The 12618-nt window shown below is 40.1% G+C and overlaps 1 protein-coding gene across 1 annotated transcript in view; it reads left to right on the top strand.

The window, feature by feature from the left end:
* Positions 1–4580, top strand: part of LOC109466930 (SLIT and NTRK-like protein 3) — a 7720-nt gene extending 3140 nt beyond the window's left edge. The window contains exons 2-3 of the mRNA XM_019764802.1: positions 1826–1968; positions 2649–4580. Of these exons, the coding sequence (XP_019620361.1) occupies positions 1831–1968; positions 2649–4151 (1641 nt within the window). The 5' untranslated portion in view covers positions 1826–1830 and the 3' untranslated portion in view covers positions 4152–4580. The remainder of the gene's footprint in view (positions 1–1825; positions 1969–2648) is intronic.
* Positions 4581–12618: the final 8038 nt, after the last annotated feature.

Here is a 12618-nt window from a genome sequence, read left to right on the forward strand (position 1 = left end):
AATTAAGGCGATACGGTAGAAACACTCCAGAGAACAAACTTTAAGATTGGCAAGCATCTGCCGGTAATTAATTTTAATATTAAAGCAAGAAACTTAGCCTTGCATAATTTGATCATACCGAAAAGAGATTGTTAGACGCATTTGTAAATCCAAAGAGGAGGGGGGCAGTCAGTTTGACTACTAAATATTGTTAAACAGCGCGTCAAAGCACAATTAGATTGATCACCTGGAAACCACATATAACTATGTTAGGTAAAAAAATTTCAAAAACTATCGGTATTATTGGAAAAATTAAACATCTTCTTACTCAAAAAACCATTATTACCATATACAATAGCTTAATATACCCATATCTAACCTACGGGAATATAGTCTGGGGATGCGCCTACAAAACCACACTACAGCCCCTAGTATTACTCCAAAAAAGATTTGTTCGTTCAGCCACCGGCGCCAGTTTTCCACGCACATTCTGCACCTTTGTTTACAAAACTTAATATTTTGAATATTTTTGACATAAACAAACTTCATCTGATGTTATTTACGTTTAAATTCCTTACTTGTTCTCTTCCAGACACATTTAATGGTCTTCTAAATCTTAATTCCCATTTTCATACTTACCAAACTCGACAAAGTGCCCATTTCCATATCCCCCTAGTTAGAACGTCCTTAGCCCAAATGAGTGTAAAATATAAATGTATAACTACTTGGAATAATCTCCCGCTCCACCTAAAATGTTCAACATCAATAATTAGCTTTAAACGAAATCTTAAAAATCACCTACTTTTCTTTTCCACCGACATTTGATTTCTTATTACTTTGATTTCACCTGTATAAGTCTGAATCTCCGTTTCTCTTTAAAATTCATTTATTTTCTTGAGTTATTGCTTCAATTCTGCCAATGTCTGTATTGCAGTTAAAGTTCTGTTAACGTTAAAGTTATAGTTTTTAACATATCATTTCTAATTAGCGTTATTTATCAATCACTTTTGTTATTCATGTTACTATTTGTTTTGTTACTATTATCATTTTGATCATATTGATCAAATTTATTAATTACCTATTGTTATTTATTATTATCATGTGATTTGTTAGCATTATTTCAGTTGTTAATTAATTTTGTCGGGGAAGATCCCAGACAAGCCACTATGGCTTCATATCTTTCCCCAGCATTTTATTTTATTGTCAGTAACATTTTCAATTTATTGTTATTAAATTATATGCGAACCAATAAACAAACAAACAAACAAACAAACACAGACCATGAATACCCGATATACGAACCTGCGGGTCCATAACCGACTCTACCATAACATGACAGGGTGGTGTTTTCTTCTAACCTACTTCTAACTCTAAAGACCTTTCTGATAAACTTGTTTATGTAGAGTAGTAAATTAATCTAGTTATGATAAAACTAAATACAATTCCAGAGCCGTGATCTATCTATCTATCTATCTATCTATCTATCTATCTATCTATCTATCTATCTATCTATCTATCTATCTATCTATCTATCTATATAGATAGATAGATAGATAGATAGATATAGATAGATATAGATAGATATAGATAGATAGATAGATAGATAGATAGATAGATAGATAGATAGATAGATATAGTATATATATATATATATATATATATATATATATAGAGAGAGAGAGAGATAGATATAGATATAGATAGATAGATAGATAGATAGATAGATAGATAGATAGATAGATAGATAGATAGATAGATAGATAGATAGATATATGTATGTATATATGTATCTATATGTATCTATATGTTATAATCAACAGCGACGTGTCTGATCTCTGTCCTACAGACAAGATGGACAACAACGGCTGGTTGGTTCTGCTGCTGGTCCTCCTGGCGGAAACCGGTACAACTGCAGCCTGGCAGAGTCGAACCGACCGCTATAGAGGCTACCCACCACAAGGATACCCTTACCCACCACAAGGATACCCTGTATTTATTATTTTATCTTATTTTCTATTTATCTATTAGCATATACATAAAAGTGAAAAGAATATAATACTATGGACTAAAGCGTGCAAGGGGGGGGGGGAAGAAAAGCAGTAAGGCTTGTTTGAATTCCTCCCCATCATTATTTTACAATTTTTACAGTTTTATCAAAGAAATACAATAAAATGTTACAATTTCATCAACGACATATAATATAGAAACAATAAAGAAGCAATATTAAGATAATAAACAAATACAATTAAAAATGAATCAATTGCCTTAATAAAATCAAGTTTAGCATCAGTAATGAAAAAAATGCGGTGAACCAAACAAAATCAATAGGTTTGGCTACAAGCAAATGGAAAAATAAGAAATAAATCAATCAATCAATCAGTACAGTACATGAAATAAAATAATGAGAATACGTAATAAGAACGTGATTTGAATGTTGAGTGAACCAGACCTAGGAAAGTGTTGAGTTTTTTTTCATGAAATCAGCATAGCTTTAAGGTCTTATTCAAATTATTCCAGACTGTAGGTGCCCTGTATAGTTGAGTAGTTTTTGCAGTAATAGGCCTAATTTATATAGCTTTGTCTTGTGTTGTAGGTATAGAAGTTCAATATGAAAATGTCATAATAAGTTTCAGGAAGACAGGGACATTTATTTAATATTTTGTCGCCAGTATCCACCGTACGGTCGGGCCACAGCCAGATGCAGCAGCAGCTGTTCGTCAGAGTGTTCTTGTCGGCGGGGGTGTGACTGCAGCAACAAAAGCCTCACCAGTGTTCCTCAGGACCTGCCGACAAGCCTGATCACGTCCCTAAGCCTGCAAAACAACGCCTTCACAACCTTAAACCAGTCCGACTTCTCCAGGTACAGCAACCTGACAACATTACGGCTGCAACACAACCAGATCTCCACAATCAACAGCGGAGCGTTTTACACCTTCACCAGGTTAACTTACCTGTACCTTCACAATAACCAGTTAACCATTCTCCGATCTGACATGTTTCTGGGACTTGATAACCTGCGTACCCTTCGTCTGGATCACAACAACATCCACAGTATCGAGGCAGGAACCTTCAATCTTCCCGGGCTTCGAACCCTGAACCTTTACAATAACCAGTTAACCCGTCTCCGACCGGACATGTTTGTGGGAATGGATAACCTGGGTAGCCTTGATCTACGTAACAACAGCGTCCACAGTATCGAGGCAGGAACCTTCAATCTTCCCGGGCTCAATCGAACCCTGAACCTTAACAATAACCAGTTAACGAGTCTCCGACCGGACATGTTTGTGGGACTGGATAACCTGGAGGGGCTTTATCTGTCTCACAACAGCATCCACAGTATCGAGGCAGGAACCTTCAATCTTCCTGGGCTTCGAACCCTGAACCTTTACAATAACCAGTTAACGAGTCTCCGACCGGACATGTTTGTGGGACTGGATAACCTGGGTGAGCTTGATCTACATAACAACAGCATCCACAGTATCGAGGCGGGGACCTTCAGTAACTCCCGGAGCCTGTACCGACTGGAACTTCAGAACAACAACATCGTCGCCATCGGATCTAACATATTGTCCCATTCACCAGCGTACCGATACATTTCCCTATCAAACAACGACATCAACGCTTTCCCAGTGGAGGCCTTTTCCAACCTAATTACTAAAGGTTACCTGAAGCTGGACAACAACCTGATGGAGACCCTGACGCCCGCGGCGTATGACATCCTGGCCTCTAATGACGACGGAACTGTGCGCATTAACATTGACGACAACCCCTGGCAGTGTGACTGCAGGATGTTACCATTCAAGCGGAGGCTGACAGGGTTTCTAGCATTTGAGAAGACGATCCGGTGTGAGGGACCTGATCACCTGGAGGGGAAAAGCTTGCTGGTGGCTGTAGAGCCGGAGGATCTGATCTGTGAGGAGGAGACCAGTACCGGTACTACCGGCGCCACCCCTCCGGCCGGCGGGTCAGCCACTGGCAGCAGCGGGCCTTCGCCTGGATTCTCCCTCTCAGTCTTCCTCAGCGGTTTCCTTGGCGTGCTGGTCGGAGCGCTTCTCGCCTCGGCCGTGTTCCTGGCGATCTGGTGCAGGAAACAAGAGACGCAGAACCAGTCCTACTCCTGCCCCTCCCCCTCCCTCCACCCCGGCACACACGTCACAACCAAGAACCGCTAGAAGGCACGCCCTGACGTCACAGGAACAGACACGGCAGTCTGATGACCTAGAGCGTGCCCTTGACCCGGTTCTGTACGACATTGACCTTGGTTACAGGCTGTGACCTTGGTTACATTCAATATGAACAAATTACAGTCAAGTTCTAGAGACAACTTGTACTTAAAGTTTTATAGAGTTCAAATATCTTTAGATGATCAACTAGAAATTAGAAGCAACTGTAACGCGACAAAACGTAATTACCATTCCTGCCCTTTGGTAGAAAGTTCAAACTTTGGTTGCCTGTTGGTAAATGATGTTTCAGTTACTAAACAATAGGGTTGACTCTTCACTATATATACATGTGTCTTCACAAATATGACAATTGAAATTTGATGACTTAATGTTCAGTTATTAACTACTAAAAGTTTTTCATGGCTGTGATGATGCTGTTATACTATGACGACGTTTGTTCACTTGTGTCGCCATATATAATAATGTGTTTAAAGTCATGAACCGGGGGGGTATAAACTTAGTCATGTTTGGGATCACATTCCTAACAACTGACATTGGTTTTCTTATTGTTTGTAACTATTATGATTCCTAATAACACATATGTAACAAGACTTTTAATAATTTCCATTTGGGACTGTGATAGCTCAGTATTGTCAGTTAACAAATCTTATAAATAGAAACACTTTACATTTGGAACCGCATATTTCCCTATGATGTAACAATGCCTAGTATGTATGTCACAATTACACTACGTTCCGGAATGTATTGTAAACAGAACAAAACTAGCTTAAGTGCACTGTGAACTATTTAACACCTTTAGTACACTTTGCACCAAGTAACATCTAGTGTTAGTGCACAGTTAACCAGTCAGAATTGCCCTGATGAAGATGACAGACGGTCATCGAAACGTCGGCTAGTGATAAAATGCTATTCAGTTGTTTACGAACCTGATGAAATTAATAATGTGTTTAGTTTCCTATAACCGCGCTGTGTGGTAGATTTTGTTTTAATTGTTTCACGAAAGTAGCTGCAGAAACTGACAGTGCTAGAAATAAGCTGGGATTGTGTGCCTTGTTTTTTTTGCTTGATGTTTGCAAATAAATCTGTCGGTGATTGACTTGAATTGAAGTGGGTTTCTTCATTTCATGTATGTTTTCTGTAGAACCACTGAAAAACATGCATTTTATACTTAGGCCACACCGCCTTAATTTTATGGATGACATCCGCGCGCGCATTGATTTTCGTCTGTCCTAAAAAAAAAAAGATCACGTCTCAAGGCCGCCTTGAAGACTCCAGAAGGGTCGATCTGAGACGCGCGGGATGTGAAGACGCAGCAGCTTCCTTCTCAAGAACCTCCTTAAGTCTGTGCGAGTGCGTCAAGACTGTCTCAGACTGCAGGGCGTGACGTCAGAAGGAAATCAACCGCCAGGACGGGTTTTGTGTAGTATCCACCAGACAGCCTTTGCAGCAAACTGTACCCTCTCTGGTCGGCCAACTCCTCTGGCCAACGATATTTCCTTATTCGGCCGATTTCTACTATTTATTTAGCCTGCAAAGGAGTCTGGTGCAGACTAGGTTTTGTGTTCGATTGGAGACGGCCGGCTAGCCTCAACCTGGCATTTCCGAGGCTAGAGATAGTCTCCAACAGACTTTTCAGAAGGCTAGCCTGCACCAGGATTTTCTAATGCCTCCAGGCATTTCAGAAAGGGGTACCTACTAGAATTTGGCACAAATATGGTTATGTAGCGCTACAAGGCTTCAGATAGCGGCTAGAAAGAGTACAAATTGGCCAAATAGAATTTAGCCTGGGATCAAACCCTACGAGCTATAGGGATTGGTTCTAGGCTACCAAATTTTTTTTTTTTTTTTTTTTTTTTTTATTCAGAAACTCAATGAGAATTACAAATGAAAAGACATGGACTAAGTGACTGCGAACTCAAGTTAGGTACAACTTATATTCTCGCAGCCACTTTTACAATGAAAGAAAAATATTTTACAAGACAATTAAAAATACATGAGATCACGCGTGAGTAACAATCCTCCCATCCCAGAAGACACATACAGTTAGAATCTTTTTGTTTCTAATATATAATCTTGTGCGGCTAACATTATTTTGCAGTTGATGTCATAGGAACAAAGGAAACTACCGCGAAGAACTAAATATTGTATGGAATTATCAGAAAGGGTGTTTAAATCAACAATATTACCAAGTATGCTTGAAAGCTTGCCAAAAAGGACTAAGCGCTGGTAGGTGTATATAGGGCAGTGCAATAAATAATGAGCAATCGTTTCATATGGACACCCGCAGCTACAGGATGGACTTGTAACAAGACCTCGGGTATAAAGATTGTGATTCAAGCTGCAGGTGCCCAGACGAAGTCGGGTAATGAGAATACAGGAATAACGAGAACCTAAGCTAAAATAGTTTAACTTTACAGGACGTACCGATTTGAAAAGATTTGAACGAAATGCCAGATGCCAAATGCCAAATTGACAGATAATATGCCGGGGAGTTGGTTCGCTACAGTACAGTTTGCAACTGGTTGGTTGTTAAGCTTCCGCCACAACCCGCCGTACGTGCTTCTGCGTGCTGTCTACGTGCAAAATCGTGGGCAAACGCAGGGTATCCGTGCGTGGTGAGTACCGCCTCCGTACAGAATCCTACGGATTTGGGAGCACGCAGACACGCCGTAGAACTTTAAGTGCATGTAAAACTTTTTCTGCGTGCGGTCTACGGATTCACCACCCGTGCGTGAGAGTACGAGCGACACGCGTGCCCCGTACGTACCGTACGAAAGACGCACGTGTGAGTACGGCCTCCTTACGGTAAAGTTGCAATCGCACAGAGATCGTACGTTGTAAGCACGTACAACTCACTTACCACTTGCGCAACGTACGATGCACGCAACCGCTGACGGCCAGGCGTGGCGTGCAGACAATTACACACAAGACACACAATTACACCTTGCGAAACCGGGCGAGTGACGTGCGTCGACGCCACTCCTTCCAACTGTTTTCAGAAAAAACGTAGCAGACGTAGCCTCCCAAAAAACGTACGGACAAAAAGCACGTACGGCGGGTTGTGACCGTAGCTTTAGTGACTATCGGATCGGACTTAAATACAGGCTAAAGAAATACCGGAGAACAGCCATTTTAGACAAGTGTTCGCCAGACTCGTTTGCAGGCTGAATAAATAGTAGAAATCGGCCTAAAAAGAATATAGCTAGGCAGGAGAGTTACCTGTACTTAATTGATTTTTGCTGGGTCTAGTTTTTTTGAAACAGCATTACGTGCCATAATGGGTGACTTAGTTGTGACAGTAGACGAAAGTAGTATATGTAACGCTACACAACCTCACACACCTGTACAATATAAACATCAATTGACCACAAACTGTCCCGGTATTCATTGCGGTATGCAAACTGTGACGTAATAAGGCCACACCTAGTAAATTTTATGGATGACGTCCGCGCGCGCATTGATTTTGGCCTGTTCCTAGAAAAAAAAAACACAAGAAATTCTGCTTCCAGTAACTATGACCAAAGAGTGACGACAGTGCCGCAATTTTATGCTTTGTTTCTGCGGGCCTGCAACAATGTGATGAAAGAAACAGGACAGCTGTTCCACCAGATTTATTGCTGTTTTGATGATGAATAAAAGACTTCTTGCTTGTTACACTGTGTCACCTCATTCAATTTGTGTCCTAACATTTGTCGTCTCTTAGTATATTTCTAATCTAGGCATCTTGTTTTTTAGGGCCCTTCTTGTTTTTTTTTCGCCCTCTCGCATTAGATTTAGGGTCTCTAAAGGACGTCATCCATAAAATTTACTTGGTGTGACCTAATGTAATAGGTCCATTACTTACTTACTTACTTACTTATCCTCTTCGTCCCTTGTGAGACATAAGGCCATGACTTTCTTCCTCCATCTGGGTCTGTCCTGCGCCATGTTGTTAACACTTTTCCAGGACAGTCCCATGGCCGCCAGGTCGTCCGACACCGTTCTCCTCCATGTGGTCTTTGGTCTGCCTCTTTTCCTCTTTCCTTCTGGCCTCCAGTTAAGGGCGACTTTGGGGATCCTGTTGTCAGGCATCTTCAGTACATGCCCTAACCACTTGAGTCTTCTGCCTGTGATCTCCGTGGTGAGTTTACTACAGCCAGTTCTGTTGTAAAGTTCGGCATTGGAGATCTTGCGAAATAGGTCCATTGCCGCAGATTTAATGTACCATAATAGTAGGGATGAGAACACATGACGTAATCGTCAGGATATGGCAGGCCGTAGCGAGTGACGAGGCTTAAAACAGACAAAGCTTAAAACTGACACGAGGGACAAAAATATAGCCAATCTATTAGCGCATTTTGTGTTGTGTTTTCAAGCCTTTCCTATTCAGCCAAATATGGCTGCTTACAGGCTTTGGTGTGTACTTGTACACATAAACCAGTCTCTCTCTCTCTTTCTCAAATAACGTCATAGATTCGGAGATAAATTTGGAAATATTTGCAGCAAGCCCTAAAATATATGTGATATTTTTAGAGCTAGTATTAATATTAAAATATCAACTACTGCAAACACGTTTTGGTGAAGCTCAAAACAGACACGAAAGACGAAAATAACGTCATGGATCAGAAGATAAGTTTGATTTTGCTTTGGAGCAAATACAGCGATGGGTTCACCACATTTTACGACATGGCAGGGAAAGAATGAGAAACACAAGGGAAAACAAGGATTTACATTGATATAACTATAATATGAAGTAACATACAACTAAAACAACAGTTGGATAGCTATTCCCTACTTTATTGGTTAGGATTTTTAATTGCATAATGCAAACTGTTGATTTTCAAAAAAAAAAAAACGTTCATGCCCCGCATTCCAATGCTGGAGCAGAAAAGCTTGAAATACCTACCAAAACACTTGAATAAAGATATACTGTCAGTATGGAAATGCTCTGTGCAGGTGTTAATCAAGTTAAATCCCAACAGCCAATCAGCAAGAAATGCTCTGTGCAGGTGGAAATGCTCTGTGCAGGTGTTAATCAAGTTAAATCCCAACAGCCAATCAGCAAGAAGTATAGAGGAAAGCTGCATGCCTATTGGTTGATGCCCTGCATTCCATTGTGATGACTCATGCCCAGCCGTGGTAAACACGGCACACTAACACAGTAATGCATTTGCTATAACACAGCCAACAAGAGTTCCACGATCTCATACCTTCGCCAAATGATGTTAACCCTTGCGGGTGACGAATTATACAATTTTAATCATTGGTTTTGTAAATAAGAGCCTCATTTGCATGGATTATATCAGTTGATCATATTCTCCATCCAATGACAGCCTTATCATAACAAAAAGGCTATTATAGCACTTCCTCATAAATTATGCAAATGATGTCATGATTTGAATAAATTATGTTTATTGATGTTCACCTTCACTTAACTTCCAAATGTGGCAAGTATGAAATTCGGGGTGCAGCAGTTACAACTATGGAATTATAAGAATTTTCCATTAATTATGCAAATTAGGTCCTCATTTACATAATCTATATCCTCAGATGCTTTTCTCGTTCTCAAGTAGATGTCACAAGTGTTTCATAGTTCTATTATCGAACCAAGCAGATTTATAGAATTTCCTCATTAATTATGCAAATTAGTTCCTGATTTGCATAATTGCCATCTGATTATGTCAAGCATCACTTCAACTACCTACATACCAAAAATCACGACAATACGTCAACCGGTTCTTGAGTTATCATCCTTCAAATTTTTTTCAACAAATGCTCCTGCAGTTCTAGAACAACGCGCTAGGGGACCCAAACTCATGTCACTTCTTCCCTACCCCAAGAGCTATCTACCAACCAAAATTCGTGACCCTAGCATGTCCAGAACATGAGATATCAAAACCGGAAGTTCAGCTGCAGTACCTAGGAAAGCCGCCAGGGGGGCCAAAATCTAATCATTTCTACGTCTCATGAAGACCTACCCACCTACCAAGTTTCATTCCAATCCATCCACTGCTTCTCGAGTTATCTTGCTAAACCACAAACATACACACACACACACAAACGCTACTGAAAACATAACCTTCTTGGCGAAGGTAAAAAACTAAAATAAAAGCATTCTAAAAGCCTGTATCACAAAAATTTAAAAAACGCCTAGGGGTATTTGCCCACTGTACCTCCATACCAAATTTCAGGACCTTAGGCCCTAAAATGAAGAAGCTGAATCCGTTTAAACTAGAAAGGCCAACATTCGCTTCGGAGCAAATGTAGGAATTTCACTCCATACCCTTCCCCAAACAAAAATGAGAGATTCTAAATAAATCATACTGCAATTATACAAGGACAAGCTGTTTGAATCTCGACAGGTATTTACAAAACTGGCACTTGGCAATTATCTCCTTTTTTTTTTACAAAGATACAACGACACGCACTTTAAATCTCGACAGCTTTACTTACACTTTTGATGAGATTGTAACTACTACTAACGGAAGCAAAATTTTCACGGCCTGAGAAAAATGGACATGTTCACGGAACTATATATTCACGGTGGTGACAGTTGCAGGAAAAGAAAGCCCAGGAATTATTTCCTAACTGTAATGATAAGTTCACAATACAGAGGTGACAGTGAAAACCGTGAACATTGACCCCCCGCTTGCGTTGCGGTACAGTGAAAAAAAATCGGGAATTACAGCAATCAATTTACTGAGTATGTTTGCTTAGTTTCCAGATGTTTTGTACTTGTAGTTTTTAAATGAACGAAAACCGATGCGCGCACAGATGTTACTTTTGTGACAACATCAAAGTGATTTTGGTTTGTATGTTGAAAAAATACAAAAGACTAACATTCGAAGTTATTGAAATTCTTGAGTAAGAACAATCAGTTTTGGAATGTTAAAAGCAAAGCAATGGATATTAAAACGAAAATGTTAAAATTAAATGTTGAAATTGTTAAAATGTAAAATGGTTAAAATGGTTAAAATGGTTAAAATTGTTGAAATTGTTAAAAATGTTAAAATTGTTAAAAATTGTAAAAAGGGTAATTAAAAATATCCAGTGTACCGGGGTTCGAACTCGTAATGTCTGGACTTGCAGCCCTGCGCGTTACCAACCGAGCTATCAGGACACGTTTCCATTACTCTCTGCATTGTATGTCATATAAAGTGAACAACGTGGCGGTAACGATCGCTTCAAGTACTAGTAAGGGACTTTCTAGGAGATTTCCTTCTTTATCAGGTTCACTTTTGAACCACCGGTACCTTGATGTAACGTAACTATCAATCCGGCTAGCAGAAGCCGCCGCTCCCTGTCCAATCTTTGAAAACTGTCGGGGCGTGCGCCGACGATACACATTACGTACCGTTGTTTACAGTACTCGCGGGGCGCAGGTCATTGACCTCCCGCTTGCGTTGTTCCAACAGAGAAGAGCAAAATATCTGCCAGTTTTTGCGTCAGATTTTCAGTGTTTGTTAAAATCATATACAGGCATCCATGCAGCTATAATTCTTCCAACTAGTTCGTAGTGAGGTGAAATGTTTATAGGAATCACACGAATCGGTATCCAATATCAGAGTATCATGGCCCACGGCCGAGACCGCGTGGACCAGCCGCGCTGGTAATCCCCCTATTGTACGTGAAAATGGTAGTAAATAAATTAATTAGCCAACAGCCAATCAACAGCCACATCTGCAAACATGACCACACCTGCTTGTATGCCCATATTTGGGCCTTCCCCCGAATTCCTTTCTTATTACGTCACGCGCGTACGCCCCCACAGTACTTTCCTATGGGGACCACTAAAAAGCAAATAAAACGATTGTAAAAGCTTGTATCAAAAAAATTTTAAAAACGCCTAAGGGTATTTACCCACTCTACCTCTATACGAAATTACAGGTAATTTCGCCCAAAAATGAAGGAGTTGAATCAATTTAAAGAAGTGGCAGGAGGAGGAGAAGAAACATCAGAAAAAGCAATATGGGTTCACCACCACTTCGTGGTGTGGTGAACCCATAAAAATTGGAAAATATGTGCAGGAAGCTCTAAGGAAATGACGAAATGACTTCCTTGGCAAAACAAGACTCAGTAATTATTTGAAGGGCCAGACAATTTCAATCTCTAGTGTGTTTGATGTGCAACGTGACTAAACATCGTTTCTTTTGTGTATTTTTTTAAATTTGTTGTGTTTGGATAAGTTAGAACTGTGTAACATGGTTCGTCATGAGGATGGGGCATTGGGTAGTAGAAGAACATCACACTTTACTCTTTCTTTAGTGTGTCATTTGTATGTCTTCCTATCAGCAAACGTACTTTTCTCTCTTGAAATAGGTAGTAATGATCAGAACAGGGAAAATTGCAGAATTATTTATAGATGGCAGACGAAAGCTCAATTTATAGCTGATTGTTTTTCTCATCGAGTGCCAGTCTATTTATTTACCATAGCGTTAAACACGCTCTTTTGCGTTATATTTTGACTAATTACAGT

The sequence above is a fragment of the Branchiostoma belcheri genome, unplaced genomic scaffold (genome assembly GCF_001625305.1).
Source record: "Branchiostoma belcheri isolate BF01 breed outbred unplaced genomic scaffold, Haploidv18h27 scaffold171, whole genome shotgun sequence".
Classification (NCBI taxonomy): Eukaryota; Metazoa; Chordata; class Leptocardii; order Amphioxiformes; family Branchiostomatidae; genus Branchiostoma; species Branchiostoma belcheri.